Raw genomic sequence first — 26267 nt, forward strand, 5'->3', positions numbered from 1 at the left:
TTGGTGTCTACATCAGTATGCTGCTTGTGATTGGCTAAGTGCTGCTCAGGATGATCATATCTTTATGGCTTCTGAGCATGACTTTAGCTGTGTATTCCTGCACTAATGTTCGCCCGCACACACAGCTAGTGTGTCCCTTTTAAAGGGACAGTCTAGGCCAAAATAAACTTTCATGTTTCAGATAGGGCATGTAATTTTAAACAATTTTCCAATTTACTTTTATCACCAATTTTGCTTTGTTCTCTTGGTATTCTTAGTTGAAAGCTTAACCTAGGAGGTTCATATGCTAATTTCTTAGACCTTGAAGCCCACCTCTTTCAGATTGCATTTTAACAGTTTTTCACCACTAGAGGGTGTTAGTTCACATATTTCATATAGATAACACTGTGCTTGTGCACGTGAAGTAATCTGGGAGCAGGCACTGATTGGCTAGACTGCAAGTCTGTCAAAAGAACTGAAAAAAGGGGCAGTTTGCAGAGGCTTAGATACAAGATAATCACAGAGGTTAAAAGTATATTATAATAACTGTGTTGGTTATGCAAAACTGGGAAATGGGTAATAAAGGGATTATCTATCTTTTAAAACAATAAAAATTCTGGTGTAGACTGTCCCTTTAATTAAGAGAGCTTTAGAATTGCACAGCAGCTGTCACTCGTCCCCAGGTTTAGACACGCCAGCACATCACATGACATATTGCAGCTCTGGTCTATATCTACCCACTTCCCTGTGACCTTTAACACCGCGCTCATTGTCCCTTCAGACAGGACGTTGCTTTCTTTGATGCCCACAAGACAGGACTGTTGGTAAACAGACTCACCTCCGATGTCCAGGAGTTTAAATCCTCCTTCAAACAGGTCATCTCTCAGGTGAGTCACTGCCGTACCACTTAACTTGCATGCCCCCAATATGCTCCTCCCTAGACGTGTAATTAGCAGGTCTGTACACATATACACACTATTTATATACACCTGTACCTAGCAGATCTGTACACATATACACACTATTTATATACACACATGTACCTAGCAGGTCTGTACACATATACACACTATTTATATACACCTGTATGGTAGGTACCTAGCAGGTCTGTACACATATACACACTATTTATATACACCTGTAACTAGCAGGTCTGTACACATATACACACTATTTATATACACCTGTACCTAGCAGATCTGTACACATATACACACTATTTATATACACACATGTACCTAGCAGGTCTGTACACATATACACACTATTTATATACACCTGTATGGTAGGTATCTAGCAGGTCTGTACACATATACACACTATTTATATACACCTGTACCTAGCAGGTCTGTACACATATACACACTATTTATATACACCTGTACCTAGTAGGTCTGTACACATATACACACTATTTATACACAGCTGTACCTAGCAGGTTTGTACACATATACACACTATTTCTCCAACATAGGTGTGTCCGGTCCACGGCGTCATCCTTACTTGTGGGATATTCTCTTCCCCAACAGGAAATGGCAAAGAGCCCAGCAAAGCTGGTCACATGATCCCTCCTAGGCTCCGCCTACCCCAGTCATTCTCACGGAGATGGCTAAGAGTTTTTTGGTGTTTAAATGTAGTTTTTATTCTTCAATCAAGTGTTTGTTATTTTAAAATAGTGCTGGTATGTACTATTTACTCTGAAACAGAAAAGAGAAGAAGATTTCTGTTTGTAAGAGGAAGATGATTTTAGCAAACGTTACTAAAATCGATTGCTGTTTCCACACAGGACTGTTGAGATGAAGTAACTTCAGTTGGGGGAAGCAGTTGGCAGACTTTTCTGCCTGAGGTATGACTGGCCACATTTCTAACAAGACTTTGTAATGCTGGAAGGCTGTCATTTTTCCCTATGGGGACCGGTAAGCCATTTTCTTAGATTAAGTAAAAGAATAAAGGGCTTTATAAGGGCTTAAAAAACTGGTAGACATTTTTCTGGGCTAAAACGATTACTTTGCAAGCATATTTGGCAGATTATAACTCTTTATAGTTATTATAATCTTGGGGATTGTTGTTAAAAAACGGCAGGCACTGTATGGACACCTTTTTCAGATGGGGGCCTTCTCTAGTCTTAGGCAGAGCCTCATTTTCGCGCCACTAATGCGCAGTTGTTTTTGGAAAGCAAGGCATGCAGATGCATGTGTGAGGAGCTAAGAACCACTGAAAAAGCTTATAGAAGGCGTCATTTGGTATCGTATTCCCCTCTGGGCTTGGTTGGGTCTCAGCAAAGCAGATACCTGGGACTGTATAGGGGTTAAATGTAAAAACGGCTCCGGTTCCGTTATTTTAAGGGTTAAAGCTTTCAAATTTGGTGTGCAATACTTTTAAGGCTTTAAGACACTGTGGTGAAATTTTTTTGAACAATTGCTTCATGCTTTTTCGCATATTCAGTAATAAAGTGTGTTCTGTTTCAAATTTAAAGTGACAGTAACGGTTTTATTTTAAAACGTTTTTTGTGCTTTGTTGACAAGTTTAAGCCTGTTTAACATGTCTGAACCATCAGATAAGCGATGTTCTATATGTATGAAAGCCAATGTGTCTCCCCATTTAAATATATGTGATAATTGTGACATAGTGTCCAAACAAAGTAGGGACAATGATGCCACAGATAATAATATTGCCCAAGATGATTCTTCAGATGAGGGGAGTAAGCATGGTACTGCATCATCCCCTTCTGTGTCTACACCAGTTTTGCCCACACAAGAGGCCCCTAGTACATCTAGTGCGCCAATACTTATTACCATGCAACAATTAACGGCTGTTATGGATAATTCTATTGCAAATATTTTATCTAAAATGCCTACTTATCAGAGAAAGCGCGATTGCTCTGTTTTAAACACTGAAGAGCAAGAGGACGCTGATGATAATGTTTCTGACATACCCTCACACCAATCTGAAGGGGCCAGGAGGGAGGTTTTGTCTGAGGGAGAAATTTCAGATTCAGGAAAAATTTCTCAACAAGCTGAACCTGATGTTGTAACATTTAAATTTAAATTAGAACATCTCCGCGCACTGCTTAAGGAGGTATTATCTACTCTGGATGATTGTGACAATTTGGTCATTCCAGAGAAATTATGTAAGATGGACAAGTTCCTAGAGGTTCCGGTGCCCTCCGATGCTTTTCCTATACCCAAGCGGGTGGCGGACATAGTAAATAAGGAATGGGAAAGGCCCGGCATACCTTTTGTTCCTCCCCCTATATTTAAGAAATTATTTCCTATAGTCGACCCCAGAAAGGACTTATGGCAGACAGTCCCTAAGGTCGAGGGGGCGGTCTCTACTCTAAACAAACGCACTACTATTCCCATAGAATATAGTTGTGCTTTCAAAGATCCTATGGATAAAAAATTAGAGGGTTTGCTTAAAAAGATGTTTGTTCAGCAAGGTTACCTTCTACAACCAATTTCATGCATTGTTCCTGTCACTACGGCAGCGTGTTTCTGGTTCGAAGAACTAGAAAAGTCGCTCAATAAAGACTCTTCGTATGAGGAGGTTATGGACAGAGTTCAAGCACTTAAATTGGCTAACTCTTTTATTCTAGATGCCGCTTTGCAATTAGCTAGATTAGCGGCGAAAAATTCAGGGTTTGCTATCGTGGCGCGCAGAGCGCTTTGGCTAAAGTCTTGGTCAGCGGATGTGTCTTCCAAGACAAAATTGCTTAACATCCCTTTCAAGGTTAAAACACTGTTTGGTCCTGATTTGAAAGAGATTATTTCAGACATCACCGGGGGAAAGGGCCACGCCCTTCCTCAGGATAGGTCTTTTAAGGCTAGAAATAAGCCTAATTTTCGTCCCTTTCGCAGAAACGGACCAGCCTCTACTTCTACATCCTCTAAGCAAGAGGGTAATACTTCTCAACCCAAACCAGCCTGGAGACCGATGCAAGGCTGGAACAAGGGTAAGCAGGCCAAGAAGCCTGCCACTGCTACCAAAACAGCATGAAGGGATGGCCCCCGATCCGGGACCGGATCTGGTGGGGGGCAGACTTTCTCTCTTTGCTCAGGCCTGGGCAAGAGATGTTCAGGATCCTTGGGCACTAGAAATAGTTTCTCAAGGTTATCTCCTGGAATTCAAGGAACTACCCCCAAGGGGAAGGTTCCACAGGTCTCAATTGTCTTCAAACCAAATAAAAAGACAGGCATTCTTACATTGTGTAGAAGACCTGTTAAAGATGGGAGTAATTCATCCAGTTCCAATAGGAGAACAAGGGATGGGGTTTTACTCCAACCTGTTCATAGTTCCCAAAAAAGAGGGAACATTCAGACCAATTTTAGATCTCAAGATCCTAAACAAATTTCTCAGGGTTCCATCGTTCAAAATGGAAACCATTCGAACGATCCTTCCTACCATCCAGGAAGGTCAATTTATGACCACGGTGGATTTAAAGGATGCGTACCTACATATTCCTATCCACAAGGAACATCATCAGTTCCTAAGGTTCGCTTTTCTGGACAAGCATTACCAGTTTGTGGCACTTCCATTCGGATTAGCCACTGCTCCGAGAATTTTCACAAAGGTACTAGGGTCCCTTCTAGCGGTTCTAAGACCAAGGGGCATTGCAGTAGTACCGTACTTGGACGACATCCTGATTCAAGCGTCGTCTCTGTCAAAAGCAAAGGCTCATACGGACATCGTCCTAGCCTTTCTCAGATCTCACGGATGGAAAGTGAACATAGAAAAATGTTCTCTTTCCCCGTCAACAAGAGTTCCCTTCTTGGGAACAATAATAGACTCCTTAGAAATGAGGATTTTTCTGACAGAGGTCAGAAAATCAAAACTTCTAAGCTCTTGTCAAGTACTTCATTCTGTTCTTCGTCCTTCCATAGCGCAGTGCATGGAAGTAATAGGATTGATGGTTGCAGCAATGGACATAGTTCCTTTTGCACGAATTCATCTAAGACCATTACAACTGTGCATGCTCAGACAGTGGAATGGGGATTATACAGACTTGTCTCCGACGATTCAAGTAGATCAAAGGACCAGAGATTCACTCCGTTGGTGGCTGATCCTGGACAACCTGTCACAGGGAATGAGCTTCCGCAGACCAGAGTGGGTCATTGTCACGACCGACGCCAGTCTGGTGGGCTGGGGCGCGGTCTGGGAACCCCTGAAAGCTCAGGGTCTATGGTCTCGGGAAGAATCTCTTCTCCCGATAAACATTCTGGAACTGAGAGCGATATTCAATGCTCTCAAAGCTTGGCCTCATCTAGCAAAGGCCAAATTCATAAGGTTTCAATCAGACAACATGACGACAGTTGCATATATCAACCATCAGGGGGGAACAAGGAGTTCCCTGGCGATGGAGGAAGTGACCAAGATAATTCAATGGGCGGAGGATCACTCCTGCCACTTGTCTGCAATCCACATCCCAGGAGTGGAAAATTGGGAAGCGGATTTTCTGAGTCGTCAGACATTCCATCCGGGGGAGTGGGAACTCCATCCGGAAATCTTTGCCCAAATAACTCGATTATGGGGCATTCCAGACATGGATCTGATGGCCTCTCGTCAGAACTTCAAGGTTCCTTGTTACGGGTCCAGATCCAGGGATCCCAAGGCGACTCTAGTAGATGCACTAGTAGCACCTTGGACCTTCAACCTAGCTTATGTATTCCCACCGTTTCCTCTCATTCCCAGGCTGGTAGCCAGGATCAATCAGGAGAGGGCTTCGGTGATCTTGATAGCTCCTGCGTGGCCACGCAGACTTGGTATGCAGACCTGGTGAATATGTCATCGGCTCCACCATGGAAGCTACCTTTGAGACAGGACCTTCTTGTTCAAGGTCCATTCGAACATCCGAATCTGGTTTCCCTCCAACTGCTTGGAGATTGAACGCTTGATTTTATCAAAGCGTGGGTTTTCAGATTCTGTAATAGATACTCTGATTCAGGCTAGAAAGCCTGTAACTAGAAAAATTTACCATAAGATATGGAAAAAATATATCTGTTGGTGTGAATCTAAAGGATTCCCATGGAACAAGATAAAAATTCCTAAGATTCTATCCTTTCTACAAGAAGGTTTGGAGAAAGGATTATCTGCAAGTTCTCTGAAGGGACAGATCTCTGCGTTATCTGTTTTACTTCACAAAAGGCTGGCAGCTGTGCCAGACGTTCAAGCGTTTGTTCAGGCTCTGGTTAGAATCAAGCCTGTTTACAGACCTTTGACTCCTCCCTGGAGTCTTAATCTAGTTCTTTCAGTTCTTCAAGGGGTTCTGTTTGAACCCTTACATTCCGTAGATATTAAGTTATTATCTTGGAAAGTTTTGTTTTTGGTTGCAATTTCTTCTGCTAGAAGAGTTTCTGAGTTATCTGCTCTGCAGTGTTCTCCGCTCTATCTGGTGTTCCATGCGGATAAGGTGGTTTTGCGTACTAAGCCTGGTTTTCTTCCGAAAGTTGTTTCCAACAAGAATATTAACCAGGAGATAGTTGTACCTTCTTTGTGTCCGAATCCAGTTTCAAAGAAGGAACGTTTGTTACACAATTTGGACGTAGTCCGTGCTCTAAAATTCTATTTAGAGGCCACTAAAGATTTCAGACAAACATCTTCTTTGTTTGTTGTTTATTGTGGTAAAAGGAGAGGTCAAAAGGCAACTTCTACCTCTCTTTCTTTTTGGCTTAAAAGCATTATCCGATTGGCTTATGAGACTGCCGGACGGCAGCCTCCTGAAAGAATCACAGCTCATTCTACTAGGGCTGTGGCTTCCACATGGGCCTTCAAGAACGAGGCTTCTGTTGACCAGATATGTAAGGCAGCGACTTGGTCTTCACTGCACACTTTTGCCAAATTTTACAAATTTGATACTTTTGCTTCTTCAGAGGCTATTTTTGGGAGAAAGGTTTTGCAAGCCGTGGTGCCTTCCATTTAGGTGACCTGATTTGCTCCCTCCCTTCATCCGTGTCCTAAAGCTTTGGTATTGGTTCCCACAAGTAAGGATGACGCCGTGGACCGGACACACCTATGTTGGAGAAAACAGAATTTATGCTTACCTGATAAATTACTTTCTCCAACGGTGTGTCCGGTCCACGGCCCGCCCTGGTTTTTTTAATCAGGTCTGATGAATTATTTTCTCTAACTACAGTCACCACGGTATCATATGGTTTCTCCTATGCATATTTCCTCCTGTACGTCGGTCGAATGACTGGGGTAGGCGGAGCCTAGGAGGGATCATGTGACCAGCTTTGCTGGGCTCTTTGCCATTTCCTGTTGGGGAAGAGAATATCCCACAAGTAAGGATGACGCCGTGGACCGGACACACCGTTGGAGAAAGTAATTTATCAGGTAAGCATAAATTCTGTTTTATATACACCTGTACCTAACAGGTCTGTACACATATACACACTATTTATACACAGCTGTACCTAGCAGGTCTGTACACATATACACACTATTTATATACACCTGTACCTAGCAGGTCTGTTCTCATATACACACTATTTATACACAGCTGTACCTAGCAGATCTGTACATATATACACACTATTTATATACACCTGTACCTAGCAGGTATGTACACATATACACACTATTTATATACACCTGTACCTAGCAGGTATGTACACATATACACACTATTTATATACACCTGTACCTAGCAGGTCTGTACACATATACACACTATTTATATACACCTGTACCTAGCAGGTCTGTACACATATACACACTATTTATATACACCTGTAACTAGCAGGTCTGTACACATATACACACTATTTATATACACCTGTAACTAGCAGGTCTGTACACATATACACACTATTTATATACACACATGTACCTAGCAGGTCTGTACACATATACACACTATTTATATACACATGTACCTAGCAGGTCTGTACATATATACACACTATTTATATACACGTGTACCTAGCAGGTCTGTACGCATATACACACTATTTATATACACATGTACCTAGCAGGTCTATACACATATACACACTATTTATATACACATGTACCTAGCAGGTCTGTACACATATACACACTATTTATATACACATGTACCTAGCAGATCTGTACACATATACACACTATTTATATACACATGTACCTAGCAGGTCTGTACATATATATACACACTATTTATATACACACATGTACCTAGCAGGTCTGTACACATATACACACTATTTATATACACACATGTACCTAGCAGGTCTGTACACATATACACACTATTTATATACACATGTACCTAGCAGGTCTGTACACATATACACACTATTTATATACACATGTACCTAGCAGGTCTGTACACATATACACACTATTTATATACACCTGTACCTAGCAGGTCTGTACACATATACACACTATTTATATACACATGTACCTAGCAGGTCTGTACATATATACACACTATTTATATACACATGTACCTAGCAGGTCTGTACACATATACACACTATTTATATACACATGTACCTAGCAGGTCTGTACACATATACACACTATTTATATACACATGTACCTAGCAGGTCTGTACACATATACACACTATTTATATACACACATGTACCTAGCAGGTCTGTACACATATACACACTATTTATATACACATGTACCTAGCAGGTCTGTACACATATATACACTATTTATATACACCTGTACCTAGCAGGTATGTACACATATACACACTATTTATATACACCTGTACCTAGCAGGTATGTACACATATACACACTATTTATATACATATGTATCTAGCAGGTATGTGCACCTTACCCATCATTTATTCCAACCGTCATATTTTGTGTATTTGTTCACCTTAAACCATATCGGACACAGCCCAGGGTCTCATTGTATTGTATCGCCCCTTTATTCAGGGTCTCAGAAATCTCACACAGACAGTTGGCTGTTTTGTGTCGCTTTATTACATCTCCCCCAAGCTGACAGGGCTCCTGTTGGTAGTGATGCCAGTGCTAGTGGGTGCTGGGGCCCTAATAGGTTCCTTCCTGCGCAGACTGTCCCGTAATGCCCAGGAGCAGGTAAGTGACAGCTACATGTGTGGTCCTAATCTGTCATACAGGGAAGCTGCTTATTAATCTGGTACACATAATAAACACATCTTACTCTTCCACACATCACTTCCTGTTCAATAGCTTAAACTTCTGCACATCACTTCCTGTTCAGTGGCTTAAACTTCTGCACATCACTTCCTGTTCCGTGGCTTAAACTTCTGCACATCACTTCCTGTTCCGTGGCTTAAACTTCTGCACATCACTTCCTGTTCCGTGGCTTAAACTTCTGCACATCACGTCCTGTTCCGTGGCTTAAACTTCTGCACATCACGTCCTGTTCCGTGGCTTAAACTTCTGCACATCACTTCCTGTTCAATACCCTAAACTTCTGCACATCACTTCCTGTTCTGTTATGTGTCTGTATATCTAGTCTAGGTGTGAGACACAGAGCAGGAGATTATACACAGCACAGGCAATCTAATGCTGAGACCTCCTGCTGTTATGTGTCTGTATATCTAGTCTAGGTGTGAGACACAGAGCAGGAGATTACACACAGCACAGACAATCTAATGCTGAGACCTCCTGCTGTTATGTGTCTGTATATCTAGTCTAGGTGTGAGACACAGAGCAGGAGATTACACACAGCACAGACAATCTAATGCTGAGACCTCCTGCTGTTATGTGTCTGTATATCTAGTCTAGGTGTGAGACACAGAGCAGGAGATTACACACAGTACAGACAATCTAATGCTGAGACATTCCTGTACATCACTTCCTTTACTGTACCTTACACTCCTGTACATCAATTCCTATACTGTACCTTACACTCCTGTGTAGCAGAGAGGCAGTAGGATCTGTAATATCTTTTGGGTAGGCAGAGACAAGCAAGTAACTACTCTTGGTAATTGTAGCAGAGAGGCAGTAGGATCTGTAATATCTTTTTGGTAAGCAGAGACAAGCAAATAACTACTCTTGGTAATTGTAATAATAACCCCTTTCCACCAAGAACTAGACGATACATAGCTTGGGAGTCAACAACAACTTTTTCTTCAACCGGAAAAACAAACACTTTTTAAAAACAGTCTCCCCTACAAGGGGTTTCCCAACTGAAACAGCAGGGAGTTTAAACAGTAACATACATTTTAACCATTAGCCTAAATAACAATTCCTGCATAGTTCATAAGTGGCGAGGTTTGCCACAATGCTCCCCCAGAACCAAACCGGCATACCCAGTCTGATCCCAACGGATTGGCTTGGGGAGGTCAGGAGGAGTGTTCACAGATCAATGTAAAAGTTCAGTTTGTCTGGACAACCCGTCGGCGTTGCTGTTTTGCTTCCCAGGTCGGTAATGGATTGTTAAGTCAAATGGCTGCAGCGCCAAACTCCAGCGCAACAGCCGGGCATTGTCTCAGGATACCCTGTTCAGCCACACCAACGGGTTGTGATCTGTGAGCAGGGAAAATTGTTGTCCATATAGATATGGCTGAAGTTTCTTGAGGGCCCACACCACGGCCAGGCATTCCTTTTCAATGGCGGCGTAGCTAACTTCTCGGGGTAACACTTTCCTGCTTAGGTAGGCCACAGGATGCTCGCCGCCATCAGCCCCGACTTGGCTCAACACAGCTCCCAATCCAAACATAGAAGCGTCTGTATGGACGAGAAAGCGTTTAGTTGGATCCGGGGCAGCAAGGATAGGGGCATTTACGAAAGCGTTTTTCAGTTCTTGGAATGCTTGTTCACACTCTGGGCTCCAGGTAACAATCTTAGGAAGGTTTTTACGGGTGAGGTCGGTGAGGGGTTTGGCTAGGGTACTATAATTAGGTACGAACTTCCTATAATAGCCTGCGGTACCTAGAAAGGCTAGCACTTGGGTCTTGGTATAGGGATTGGGCTACTTGGCTACGGCCTCTACCTTGGCCGGTTCGGGCTTCTGCTGCCTGCTACCTACTCGGTGCCCTAGGTACTGGACCTCCGCCATCCCTATATGACACTTGCTAGGCTTAAGGGTTAATCCTGCCTCCCTAATGCGATCTAGGATCGCCCCTATATGGTTCAAATGCTCGTCCCAGGAGCTGCTAAATATAGCTATGTCGTCTAAATAGGCGCATGCGTACTCTTGGGACCCATCCAGTAGCCGATCTACCATTCGCTGGAAAGTAGCCGGAGTGTTCTTCATCCCGAATGGCATGACCTTGAATTGGTACAGGCCAAACAGGGTGACGAACGCTGATTTGGGGATGGCATCCTCGGCTAGTGGGATCTGCCAGTACCCCTTACACAGATCTATGGTGGTGAGATACTGGCCTTGAGCCATTTTATCCAGGAGCTCATCTATCCGGGGCATAGGGTAGGTGTCAGAGACGGTTTTATCATTAAGTTTCTGGTAGTCTACGCAGAAGCGGGTTGTGCCGTCCCGCTTCGGCACTAGAACTACCAGCGAGGCCCAGGGGCTGTCCGAGTGCTCAATCACTCCTAACTGTAGCATCTCGTCAATCTCCTTCCGCATATGTTCTCTCATCGATTCTGGTATGCGGTAAGGAGGTTGACGCATGGGGAGGTGACCTGGGGTTTCTACCCTATGGGTAGCCAGTCTGGTATATCCAGGCATGTTGGAGAACGTGTCTCTCTTTTCCTGCAGTAGCTCTGCTATTTGAGCTCATTCCCGAGGACTTAACCGCTCACCCAATTGTACCTCTCCCAGACCTTCGTTCCGGTTCTTCATTCCTAGGAGGTCGGGAAGAGGTAAACTGTCTGCGTCGTCCGCGGCAGGGGCGCAAATAGCATTCACCTCCTCTGTGCATTCATGGTACGGCGTCAACATACTTACATGGAGCATGCGTCTACCGCCTGCTCCAGTACATGGGCCGATCACATAGGTGGTGTCACAGATATGTTCCACCACCTTGTATGGGCCCTGCCAGGAGGCCTGCAGTTTTTTGACCGGTTTTAAGATTAGCACCTTCTGCCCAGTCTGAAAACTGCGGTCCCTGGCGCCCCTATCATACCAACGGCGCTGACGGGTTTGAGCTGCCTGAAGGTTGGAGCGGACGGTCCGAGTCAGGGCCTCCAGGCGCTCCCTAAACTCCAGCACGTATGGTACGATAGGAGTACCGTCACTAGTGACTTCCCCCTCCCAATGCTCTCGGATTAAGTCTAGGGGACCCCGTACCCTCCTTCCGAATAATAATTCAAAGGGAGAGAACCCCTTGGACGTGCGGAGCATCTGTTTCAGTGTTCCATTAAACCGTTCACAGAGCCCATTAGACTGGGGGTGATAAGCGGAATTTACAATGGGTTTCACCCCACATGCTCTCCACAACTGGTGGGTAATCTCGGCCGTAAACTGGGTGCCCCGGTCCGAAATAATCTCCCGGGGAAATCCCATGCGGGAGAAGATTCTGATGAGGGCACCCGCCACGGTCTCGGCATGAATATTAGCCAGAGCCACTGCCTCGGGATATCGGGTGGCATAATCCACGACCGTGAGTATATACCTCTTCCCCGAGGGGCTAGGCTTGGCTAGGGGGCCAATGAGGTCCACCGCCACTCGACTAAAGGCTCCTCTATTATGGGGAGGGAGTGTAGCTTTGCCTTATATCGGTCTCCTCTTTTCCCTACTCGTTGGCAGGTGTCACACAAATGGCAATAATGCCTAATATCTTTGGTGATCCCTGGCCAAAAGAGATTCTGAGTTAGGCGGTGCTTCGTCCGACTAACTCCTAGGTGGCCTGACAGCGGAATATCGTGGGCAACCCGTAGCAGTTCTCGTCTATACCTCTGAGGTACTATTAACTGCTGAACGGACAGGGGAATAGATCCAGCCACTATCTTCTCTGCATACCTTTACAGTAACCCCTTGTCCCAACCGTATCTCTCTCCTTCCAACCCCGCCTGATTTTGGTCTACCTTATCCCTATATACTTGCAACGAGGGGTCAGTGGCCACTTCGCTACCAAACTCTAGTGGAGGGGCCCAAGAGACATTAGGGGGGTGATTGCTTACCTGAGCCTCAGAGTGATCAGTCAGTGTGTTGGTGCGGGCCTGTTGTCGGGTAACCACGGGCAGTGCTGCTTGTGGGGAGGTTCGGGGTGCAAACGCTGAAGTCAGCTCCCCTAAGTCGTTGCCCAAAATAATGTCTGCAGACAAATTTTGCATAAGGCCCACTTCTACGTTCCCCGACCCTGCTCCCCAATCCTAGTGTACTTTGGCCGTGGGAATCTTGTAAATGGCTCCCCCGGCCACCCGGACAGCTACACAGTCTCCGGTGAGTTGATTGGTGAAAACTAAATGTTGCCGGAGCAAGGTTATGGTGGCCCCAGAGTCACGCAGCCCTTGGACACGTAGGCCCTCTATATAGTGGCTTTGTAGGTTGTCCAAAGTGGCCTGTACTGGGTTTACCTCGTGTAAGATGCCCAAGGGTTCCTCGTGGAAGACTGCGGGTTGGGTCTGTAGTCGGGGCTCGTTCTGGTAGCAGTGTACAGTTGCCCGGTTGTTCTGGTTGTTCCAGGTGGATCGGTTCTTGTTCCTGGGACAGTCTCTCTGAATGTGCCCTTGTTGGTTACAAAGATCGCAACGGTTAGCTGATCGAGTCTGGTATCGGGGAGGGTGGATTCCCCCTCCAGGATGGGGTAGCAGAGGTGTGGGAGCTGCAGTGGGGGTTGGGGTGACCCCAATACTGGAGCGTTGCTGTGTTCGTTGAGCTCTCCGAGCGTCTTGGTATTCGTCGGCCAAGGTCGCTGCGGTATGTACCGTGCACGGTTTTCGATCTCTCAGCCAGTTTTGCAATTCAGTGGACACCCCTTGGAAGAATTGCTCCATCAACAGGAGTTGTAAAAGGTCTTCCAACTGGGTGACTTGGGCTGCCTGCAACCAGCCTTTAGTGGCCCTGGTTAGCCGATGTGCCCACTCGGTGTGGGTATCTTTCTCCAGCTTCTTCAGGTCTCGGAACCGCTGTCGGTATGCCTCCGAGGTAATAGCATACCTAGTCAGGATGGCCTGTTTTACCTTCTGGTAGTCCCTGCTGTCCTCATCTGGTATGGTGCGGTAGGCTTCAGCAGCTCGCCCGGATAACTTGCCAGCCAGTAGGGGAACTTGGTCAGCGGTACTAATATTATGCAGTTGGCATAATCGCTCAAAGTCCTGTAGGTACCCATCGATATCCTCTGTGTCGGTATGATCCTTGAATGCGTGGTAGGGAATCTTAGCTTTCCCTGTACCAGCACTGGAGTGTACTGGTAGCCCCTCTCCGGGTCTCGGGGTGGTTTGTCGGGTCACCATCAAGTATTCCTGTACGTCTGCTGATGTCCGTGTCAGGAGCTCCTCCGAATGGGGTAGAGGGAAAAAAAGCCAATCGTGTCCGCATCTCTTTTTGGAATTCGGTTTCGTTGTTCGCCATGGGTACGGCCGTACCTGCTACCCAGTCTCCCTCCATGAGCTCTGCAATCAGCCTTGCTTTGGTTTTATTGCTGGCAATAATTCCTCTCGCCTCCAGTAATTCCTTCAATGCAGTTCTCTTTTTAGTCTGGTATAATCTGTCCCCATTCACCGTCCGTTCATATACATCACATGTCCTACGACTTGCTGTGCGGTTTGAATCCCGTCGCTTGCCACCAATTGTAGCAGAGAGGCAGTAGGATCTGTAATATCTTTTGGGTAGACAGAGACAAGCAAGTAACTACTCTTGGTAATTGTAGCAGAGAGGCAGTAGGATCTGTAATATCATCTTTTGGGTAGGCAGAGACAAGCAAATAACTACTCTTGGTAATTGTAATAATAACCCCTTTCCATCAAGAACTAGACGACACATAGCTTGGGAGTCAACAACAACTTTTTCTTCAACCCGGAAAAACAAACACTTTTTAAAAACAGTCTCCCCTACAAGGGGTTTCCCAACTGAAACAGCAGGGAGTTTAAACAGTAACATACAGTTTAACATACATTTTAACCATTAGCCTAAATAACAATTCCTGCATAGTTCATAAGTGGCGAGGTTTGCCACAACTGTACATCACTTCCTATACTGTACCTTACACTCCTGTACATCGCTTGCTATTCAGTACCTTACACTCCTGTACATCACTTCCTATTCAGTACCTTACACTCCTGTACATCGCTTCCTGTACTGTACCTTACACTCCTGTACATCGCTTCCTGTACTGTACCTTACACTCCTGTACATCGCTTCCTATACTGTACCTTACACTCCTGTACATCGCTTCCTATACTGTACCTTACACTCCTGTACATCACTTTCTATACTGTACCTTACACTCTTGTACATCACTTCCTATACTGTACCTTACACTCCTGTATAACACTTCCTATTCAGTACCTTAAACTCCTGTACATCACTTCCTATTCAGTATCTTACATTCCTGTACATCACTTCCTATACTGTGCCTTACATTGCTGTACATCACTTCCTATACTGTGCCTTACACTCCTGTACATCACTTCCTATACTGTACCTTACACTCCTGTACATCACTTCCTATTCAGTACATTACAGTCCTGTACATCACTTCCTATTCTGTACCTTACACTCCTGTACATCACTTCCTGTACTGTACCTTACACTCCTGTACATCACTTTCTATTCTGTACCTTACACTCCTGTATAACACTTCCTATTCAGTACCTTAAACTCCTGTACATCACTTCCTATTCAGTACCTTACACTCCTGTACATAACTTCCTATTCAGTACCTTACACTCCTGTACATCACTTCCTATTCAGTACCTTACACTCCTGTACATCACTTCCTATACTGTACCTTATACTCCTGTACATCGCTTCCTATTCTGTACTTTACACTCCTGTAATCACTTCCTATTCTGTACCTTACACTCCTGTAATCACTTCCTATTCTGTACCTTACACTCCTGTACATCACTTCCTATTCAGTACTTTACACTCCTGTACATCACTTCCTATACTGTACCTTACACTCCTGTACATCACTTCCTATACTGTACCTTACACTCCTGTACATCACTTCCTATTCAGTACCTTACAGTCCTGTACATCACTTCCTATTCTGTACCTTACACTCCTGTACATCACTTCCTTTACTGTACCTTACACTCCTGTACATAACTTCCTGTACTGTACCTTACACTCCTGTACATCACTTCCTATTCAGTACCTTACAGTCCTGTACATCACTTCCTATTCTGTACCTTACACTCCTGTACATCACTTCCTGTACTGTACCTTACACTCCTGTACATCACTTCCTGTACTGTACCTTACACTCCTGTACATCACTTCCTATACTGTACCTTACACTCCTGTACATCACTTCCTATACTGTACCTTACATTCCTGTACATCACTTCCTATTCCGTACCTTACACTCCTGTACATTGCTTCCTATTTTGTACCATACACTCCTGTACATGACTTCCTATTCTGTACCTTACACTCCTGTACATCACTTCCTATATTGTACCTTACACTCCTGTACATCACTTTCTATTCTGTACCTTACACTCCTGTATAACACTTCCTATTCAGTACCTTAAACTCCTGTACATCACTTCCTATTCAGTACCTTACACTCCTGTACATAACTTCCTATACTGTACCTTACACTCCTGTACATCACTTCCTATTCCGTACCTTACACTCCTGTACATTGCTTCCTATTTTGTACCATACACTCCTGTACATGACTTCCTATTCTGTACCTTACACTCCTGTACATCACTTCCTATATTGTACCTTACACTCCTGTACATCACTTTCTATTCTGTACCTTACAGTCCTGTATAACACTTCCTATTCAGTACCTTAAACTCCTGTACATCACTTCCTATTCAGTACCTTACACTCCTGTACATAACTTCCTATACTGTACCTTACACTCCTGTACATCACTTCCTATTCAGTACCTTACACTCCTGTACATAACTTCCTATACTGTACCTTACACTCCTGTACATCACTTTCTATTCCGTACCTTACACTCCTGTACATCACTTCCTATTCCGTACCTTACACTCCTGTACATAACTTCCTATTCAGTACCTTACACTCCTGTACATCACTTCCTATACTGTACCTTACACTCCTGTACATCACTTCCTATTCCGTACCTTACACTCCTGTACATCACTTCCTGTACTGTACCTTACACTCCTGTACATCACTCTCTATTCTGTACCTTACACTCCTGTACATCGCTTCCTATTCAGTACCTTACACTCCTGTACATGACTTCCTATTCTGTACCTTACACTCCTGTACATCACTTCCTGTACTGTACCTTACACTCCTGTACATCACTTCCTGTACTGTACCTTACACTCCTGTACATCACTCTCTATTCTGTACCTTACACTCCTGTACATCGCTTCCTATTCAGTACCTTACACTCCTGTACATCGCTTCCTATTCTGTACCTTACACTCCTGTACACCACTTCCTATACTGTACCTTACATTCCTGTACATCACTTCCTATTCCGTACCTTACACTCCTGTACATTGCTTCCTATTTTGTACCATACACTCCTGTACATGACTTCCTATTCTGTACCTTACACTCCTGTACACCACTTCCTATACTGTACCTTACATTCCTGTACATCACTTCCTATTCCGTACCTTACACTCCTGTACATTGCTTCCTATTTTGTACCATACACTCCTGTACATCACTTCCTATATTGTACCTTACACTCCTGTACATCACTTTCTATTCTGTACCTTACACTCCTGTATAACACTTCCTATTCAGTACCTTAAACTCCTGTACATCACTTCCTATTCAGTACCTTACACTCCTGTACATAACTTCCTATTCAGTACCTTACACTCCTGTACATCACTTCCTATACTGTACCTTACACTCCTGTACATCACTTCCTATTCCGTACCTTACACTCCTGTACATTGCTTCCTATTTTGTACCATACACTCCTGTACATCACTTTCTATTCTGTACCTTACACTCCTGTACATCACTTCCTATATTGTACCTTACACTCCTGTACATCACTTTCTATTCTGTACCTTACACTCCTGTACATCACTTCCTATTCAGTACCTTACACTCCTGTACATCACTTCCTATTCAGTACCTTACACTCCTGTACATCACTTCCTTTACTGTAAATCACTTCCTTTACTGTACCTTACACTCCTGTATACCACTCTCTATTCTGTACCTTACACTCCTGTACATCACTTCCTATTCTGTACCTTACACTCCTGTACACCACTTCCTATTCAGTACCTTACACTCCTGTACATCACCTCCTATACTGTACCTTATACTCCTGTACATCACTTCCTATACTGTACCTTACACTCCTGTACATCACTTCCTATACTGTACCTTGCACTCCTGTACATCACTTCCTATTCAGTACCTTACACTCCTGTACATCACTTCCTATACTGTACCTTACACTCCTGTACATCGCTTCCTATTCCGTACCTTACACTCCTGTACATCACTTCCTATTCCGTACCTTACACTCCTGTACATCACTTTCTATACTGTACCTTACACTCCTGTACATCGCTTCCTATTCCGTACCTTACACTCCTGTACATTGCTTCCTATTCAGTACCTTACACTCCTGTACATTGCTTCCTATTCCGTACCTTACACTCCTGTACATTGCTTCCTATTCAGTACCTTACACTCCTGTACATTGCTTCCTATTCCGTACCTTACACTCCAGTACATTGCTTCCTATTCCATACCTTACACTCCTGTACATCGCGTCCTATACTGTACCTTACACTCCTGTACATCACTTCCTATTCAGTACCTTACACTCCTGTACATTACTTCCTATACTGTACCTTACACTCCTGTACATCACTTCCTATACTGTACCTTACACTCCTGTACATCACTTCCTATTCAGTACCTTACACTCCTGTACATCACTTCCTATACTGTACCTTACACTCCTGTACATCACTTCCTATACTGTACCTTACACTCCTGTACATCACTTCCTATACTGTACCTTACACTCCTGTACATCACTTCCTATTCAGTACCTTACACTCCTGTACATCGCTTCCTATACTGTACCTTACACTCCTGTACATCACTTCCTATTCTGTACCTTACACTCCTGTACATCACTTCCTTTACTGTACCTTACACTCATGTACATCACTTCCTATTCAGTACCTTACACTCCTGTACATAACTTCCTATTCCGTACCTTACACTCCTGTACATCACTTCCTATACTGTACCTTACACTCCTGTACATCACTTCCTATACTGTACCTTACACTCCTGTACATCACTTCCTATTCTGTACCTTACACTCCTGTACATCACTTCCTATACTGTACCTTACAACCCTGTACATCACTTCCTGTACTGTACCATACACTCCTGTACATCACTTCCTATTCTATACCTTACACTCCTGTACATCACTTCCTATACTGTACCTTACACTCCTGTACATTGCTTCCTATTCCATACCTTACACTCCTGTACATTGCTTCCTATTCCGTACCTTACACTCCTGTACATTGCTTCCTATTCCATACCTTACACTCCTGTACATCGCGTCCTATTCTGTATCCTGTTCCCCCAGGTTGCCAGAGCCACTGGTTTGGCGGATGAAGCTTTAGGTAATGTGCGTACTGTCAGAGCATTCGCCATGGAAAGTCGAGAGGTTGAGTGAGTATCGCACACAGCAATGGACTTAATGACACAAGCAAACATCTTGCATACACTCCCATGTGTGGGTTTCCACTGCTGTATATGGGCTTGCACTGCTATGTGAAAGCTTATACGTGCATATAGACATAACCAAAAACATTTTCAGACGTATGTAGTTATACGCAGTCTTCCATCATTTTCTGTTGGCTAATTTTATACATGGACTCCTTTTCCAACCTCACTGCTCTGTTACCCTTGCTCACACCTCTTGCTGTCTCTCTGCAGCCTATCTAAATTATCTACATCTCTCTTCTCCTTCTGTGTCTCTTACACTGCTTGCTCCTCTTGCTGACTCTGTAACACTACTAGTTCCTCTTGCTGACTCTGTAACACTGCTTGCTCCTCTTGCTGACTCTGTAACACTACTAGTTCCTCTTGCTTACTCTGTAACACTACTAGTTCCTCTTGCTGACTGTAACACTGCTTGCTCATCTTGCTGACTCTGTAACACTACTAGTTCCTCTTGCTGACTCTGTAACACTGCTTGCTCCTCTTGCTGACTCTGTAACACTACTAGTTCCTCTTACTGACTCTGTAACACTACTAGCTCCTCTTGCTGACTCTGTAACACTGCTTGCTCCTCTTGCTGACTCTGTAACACTACTAGTTCCTCTTGCTGACTCTGTAACACTACTAGCTCCTCTTGCTGACTGTAACACTGCTTGCTCATCTTGCTGACTGTAACACTGCTTGCTCATCTTGCTGACTCTGTAACACTACTAGTTTCTCTTGCTGACTCTGTAACACTGCTTGCTCCTCTTGCTGACTCTGTAACACTACTAGTTCCTCTTGCTGACTCTGTAACACTGCTTGTTCCTCTTGCTGACTGTAACACTGCTTGCTCATCTTGCTGACTCTGTAACACTACTAGTTACTCTTGCTGACTCTGTAACACTACTAGCTCCTCTTGCTGACTCTGTAACACTGCTTTCTCCTCTTGCTGACTCTGTAACACTACTAGCTCCTCTTGCTGACTCTGTAACACTGCTTGCTCCTCTTGCTGACTCTGTAACACTACTAGCTCCTCTTGCTGACTCTGTAACACTACTAGTTCCTCTTGCTGACTCTGTAAAACTACTAGTTCCTCTTGCTGACTCTGTAAAACTACTAGTTCCTCTTTCTGACTCTGTAACACTGCTAGTTCCTCTTGCTGACTCTGTAACACTGCTAGTTACTCTTGCTGACTCTGTAACACTACTAGCTCCTCTTGCTGACTCTGTAACACTACTAGTTCCTCTTGCTGACTCTGTAAAACTACTAGTTCCTCTTGCTGACTCTGTAACACTACTAGTTCCTCTTGCTGACTCTGTAACACTGCTAGTTCCTCTTGCTGACTGTGTAACACTGCTAGTTCCTCTTGCTGACTGTGTAACACTGCTAGTTACTCTTGCTGACTCTGTAACACTACTAGCTCCTCTTGCTGACTCTGTAACACTGCTTGCTCCTCTTGCTGACTCTGTAACACTGCTTGCTCCTCTTGCTGACTCTGTAACAATACTAGCTCCTCTTGCTGGCTCTGTAAAACTACTAGTTCCTCTTGCTGACTCTGTAACACTGCTAGTTACTCTTGCTGACTTTGTAACACTACTAGTTCCTCTTGCTGACTCTGTAACACTACTGGCTCCTCTTGCTGACTCTGTAACACTACTAGTTCCTCTTGCTGACTCTGTAACACTACTAGTTCCTCTTGCTGATTCTGTAACACTACTAGTTCCTCTTGATGACTGTAACACTGCTTGCTCCTCTTGCTGACTCTGTAACACTACTAGCTCCTCTTGCTGACTCTGTAACACTGCTAGCTCCTCTTGCTGACTCTGTAACACTGCTTGCTCCTCTTGCTGACTGTAACACTGCTTGCTCCTCTTGCTGACTCTGTAACACTACTAGCTCCTCTTGCTGACTCTGTAACACTGCTTGCTCCTCTTGCTGACTGTAACACTGCTTGCTCCTCTTGCTGACTCTGTAACACTGCTTGCTCCTCTTGCTGACTCTGTAACACTGCTTGCTCCTCTTGCTGACTCTGTAACACTGCTAGCTCCTCTTGCTGACTCTGTAACACTGCTTGCTCCTCTTGCTGACTCTGTAACACTACTAGTTACTCTTGCTGACTCTGTAACACTACTAGCTCCTCTTGCTGACTCTGTAACACTGCTCGCTTCTCTTGCTGACTCTGTAACACTACTAGCTCCTCTTGCTGACTCTGTAACACTACTAGTTACTCTTGCTGACTCTGTAACACTACTAGCTCCTCTTGCTGACTCTGTAACACTGCTTGCTCCTCTTGCTGACTCTGTAACACTACTAGCTCCTCTTGCTGACTCTGTAACACTACTAGTTACTCTTGCTGACTCTGTAACACTACTAGCTCCTCTTGCTGACTCTGTAACATTGCTTGCTCCTCTTGCTGACTCTGTAACACTGCTTGCTCCTCTTTCTGACTCTGTAACACTACTAGCTCCTCTTGCTGACTCTAACACTGCTAGCTTTGCTAGTTTGCTGTGTTATTTTGTTTTGCATGTTGAATAGCTAGTTCTATATACTGACATTTTGTGTCTTGTGCCTATTTAGTCTTTACTCTGCAGAAGTTGATAAGTCGAGTCAGCAGAATGAGATCCTGGGGGTGGGGATTGCTGTGTTCCAGGGGCTGTCCAATGTGGCCCTGAACTGTAAGTATAAACCGGTGCAAGTCCTTACACATGGTCTTGTATCTTAAAGAGTCACTGTACTGAAACATTTTCCTTATGAAAGATCGGCAGTTAAACACAGTAAAAATTGTCCTTGCTTGAGAAAATGGCATTTTAAATTAATTAAACAGCCTGAGTTTGTAATTACTTCCTCCTAATGCTTATTGGCTGATAGGTTCTTCCTGCTAATGCTTATTGGCTGAGAGGTACTTCCTGCTAATGCTTATTGGCTGATGGGTACTTCCTGCTAATGCTCATTGGCTGATGGGTACTTCCTGCTAATGCTCATTGGCTGAGAGGTACTTCCTGCTAATACTCATTGGCTGAGAGGTACTTCTTGCTAATGATTATCAGCTGAGGAATACTTCCTGCTAATGATTATTGGCTCATATAAAAAGTCTCTTTTAAATATTTTCAATGATTAAAGGGACAGTCTAGTCAAAATAAAACCTTCATGATTCAGATAGGTACTTCCTGCTAATGTTCATTGGCTGTGAGGTACTTCCTGCTAATGCTTATCAGCTGAGGAATACTTCCTGCTAATGATTATTGGCTCATATAAAAAGTCTCTTTTAAATATTTGCAGAGATTAAAGGGACAGTGTAGTTAAAATAAAACCTTCATGATTAAGATAGGGCAGCAATTTTAAACAAATTTACTTTTATCATCAAATTTGCTTTGTTCTCTTGGTGGTAATTTTGATAAGCTAAATCTAGTTAGGCTCAAACTGATTTCTAAACTGTTGAAAACCGCGTCCTTTAGAGCATTTTGACCGTTTTTCACAGTTAGACAGTGCTAATTCACATGTGTCATATAGATAACATTGTGCTCACTCCCGTGGAGCACTGATTGGCTATACTGCACGTCTGTCAAAAGCACTGAGCTAAGGGGGGCAGTCTGCAGAGGCTTAGATACAAGGTAATCACAGAGGTAAAAAGTGTATTAATATAAACCATGTTGGTTATGCAAAACTGGGGAATGGGTAATAAAGGAATTATCTACTGTATCTTAACAATAACAATTTTGGAGTAGACCGTACCTTTTAAGTCACGTTGCATGTATTTACAGCTATAGTGTTTTTATGTATGTTTATGTATTTACAGCTATAGTGTTTTTATGTATTTTTACCTATTTACAGCTAAAGTGTTTTTATGTATTTACAGCTATAGTGTTTTTTTATGTATTTACAGCTATAGTTTTTACCTATTTACAGCTATAGTGGTTTTTATGTATTTACAGCGATAGTGTTTTTATGTATTTACAGCGATAGTGTTTTTATGTATTTACAGCGATAGTGTTTTTATGTATTTACAGCAATAGTGTTTTCACCTATTAACAGCTATAGGGCCAGATTACAAGTGGAGTGCTAATTTAAAAAATAAAATAAAGATAGTAGCATCTTTATTTTTTTAATAATTTTAATAAAATAACTGCAAAAAATATATAAATATAGAATGTATCTGCTTATATACATACAACACACAGATAAATTCCAGCACTAACTTACAAGCTCTCAGCTAAGATTAAAAGCAAAACTGGAAGAGTTAATTACCGCATCTGGCCAAATGGGACAAGCCCAGGTACCACATCAAGGTCCCTTCCAAAACCTGGGTCCCTAATACAACCATACAAATACCAGCTCTCAGTCAAACAAACTGGGAACAAGTCAGGGTTCACAGACTTATGTAATCACCCTAGACATATACAAAACACGGAAGGGGACTGCACTCTCAGAATGGACTGTGTACACATCCCATGACCTGTCTGGGATTAACTGCCTGTGACTCTGGGTACAGTACAGCTTCCCGAGAGTGCTATTGAGCAGCCAGGGCTGACCGTGTTGCAGGGTCATCGGATGTGTACCCAGTCCATTCTGAGAGTGCAGTCCCCTTCCATGTTTTAATTATATACACATATTTTTATGTGTTGTTGCAAGCTTGTGGTAGCAATTAGCGCTCTGAAAATTAACCAGATCAGATCTCGGGTTAATTTTCAAAAAGTGCCCCAAGGTTAAATATTCTGTCTAATACAGGTGTTGAAGGTTAAGTAGCGCTGCTCAAGAACCAATCAAAGGGTTTTTAATGGTTTTTAAAGAGTCAAGAGCATGCGTGTAATAAGCTATGAGTACGGGAGTTTCGCGAAACACGTAATCTGTATATGCTGCGCTCCCTTTTCACATTCCTTTCTAATGGCGGCTATGTCAAGTTTTTAAAAATTGTCCAATAAAGATACTGAATTTTTATTCAACATACCCAAGCGTGGATTTTCTCTTTTCAAGCTCTATATACACATATAAACACACACATATATATATATTTAAATTTGCTGCCTATTGCTGTGCGACTTACCCCCTTCATTGCACTAGGTTCTCATGTCGTGACCAACGGCATGAGAACAAGGCTCCCATTGGAGCCTATGGAAGCAATGCGAACGCTAGGTCACCTAACTTGTAATACCAGCACGAATATGCACTGGTATTACAAAGAGGATCACAAATATCGCCCTCACAAAAACTATATTTCTTTCATGTAATTAGCAAGAGTCCATGAGCTAGTAACGTATGGGATATACATTCCTACCAGGAGGGGCAAAGTTTCCCAAACCTTAAAATGCCTACAAATACACCCCTCACCACACCCACAATTCAGTTTTACAAACTTTGCCTCCGATGGAGGTGGTGAAGTAAGTTTGTGCTAGATTCTACGTTGATATGCGCTCCGCAGCAAGTTGGAGCCTGGTTTTCCTCTCAGCGTGCAGTGAATGTCAGAGGGATGTGAGGAGAGTATTGCCTATTTGAATGCAGTGATCTCCTTCTACGGGATCTACTTCATAGGTTCTCTGTTATCGGTCGTAGAGATTCATCTCTTACCTCCCTTTTCAGATCGACGATATACTCTTATATTTACCATTACCTCTACTGATTCTCGTTTCAGTACTGGTTTGGCTTTCTACTACATGTAGATGAGTGTCCTGGGGTAAGTAAGTCTTATTTTCTGTGACACTCTAAGCTATGGTTGGGCACTTTTATATAAAGTTCTAAATATATGTGTTTAAACATTTATTTGCCTTGACTCAGGATGTTCAACGTTCCTTATTTCAGACAGTCAGTTTCATATTTGGGATAATGCATATGAATAATTCAATTTTTTCTTACCTTAAAATTTGACTTTTTTTCCTGTGGGCTGTTAGGCTCGCGGGGGCTGAAAATGCTTCATTTTATTGCGTCATTCTTGGCGCGGACTTTCTTGGCGCAAAAATTTTCTTGTCATTTCCGGCGTCATACGTGTCGCCGGAAGTTGCGTAATTTTTTTGACGTTTTTGCGCCAAAAAATGTCGGCGTTGCCGGATGTGGCGCCATTTTTGGCGCCAAAAGCATTTAGGCGCCAAATAATGTGGGCGGCTTTTTTGGCGCTAAAAAATTTGAGCGTCATTGTTGTCTCCACATTATTTAAGTCTCATTATTTATTGCTACTGGTTGCTAGAAGCTTGTTCACTGGCATTTTTTTCCCATTCCTGAAACTGTCATTTAAGGAATTTGATCAATTTTGCTTTATATGTTGTTTTTTCTATTACATATTGCAAGATATCCCAGATGGACTCTGAATCAGAAGCCACTTCTGGAAAAACGCTTAAAGGGACATGATATGCTAAATCACTTGAAACTGATGCAGTACAACTGTAAAAAGCTGACAGGAAAATATCACCTGAGCATCTCTATGTAAAAAAGGAAGATATTTTACCTCACAAGTTCTTTGTAAAAAGTTATACTCAGCTGCTCCCAGCTGCAGGTAAAAAAAATAAAAAAAATGAAGAAATGAACAGCAGCCAATCAGCATCAGCAGTGCTGAGGTCATGAACTCTTACTGTCATCTCATGAGATTTGACTTA

The 26267-nt window shown here is 43.3% G+C and overlaps 1 protein-coding gene across 1 annotated transcript in view; it reads left to right on the forward strand.

Moving 5' to 3' along the window:
• Positions 1–760: 760 nt before the first annotated feature.
• Positions 761–26267, forward strand: part of LOC128644686 (mitochondrial potassium channel ATP-binding subunit) — a gene marked incomplete at both ends in the record, with an annotated part of 82658 nt that continues 57151 nt past the window's right edge. Inside the window, 4 exon segments of the mRNA XM_053697199.1 lie at positions 761–866; positions 8856–9017; positions 19568–19653; positions 22264–22361. Of these exon segments, the coding sequence (XP_053553174.1) occupies positions 761–866; positions 8856–9017; positions 19568–19653; positions 22264–22361 (452 nt within the window).

This window comes from Bombina bombina, unplaced genomic scaffold, assembly GCF_027579735.1.
Source record: "Bombina bombina isolate aBomBom1 unplaced genomic scaffold, aBomBom1.pri scaffold_1084, whole genome shotgun sequence".
In the NCBI taxonomy this organism is placed as follows: domain Eukaryota; kingdom Metazoa; phylum Chordata; class Amphibia; order Anura; family Bombinatoridae; genus Bombina; species Bombina bombina.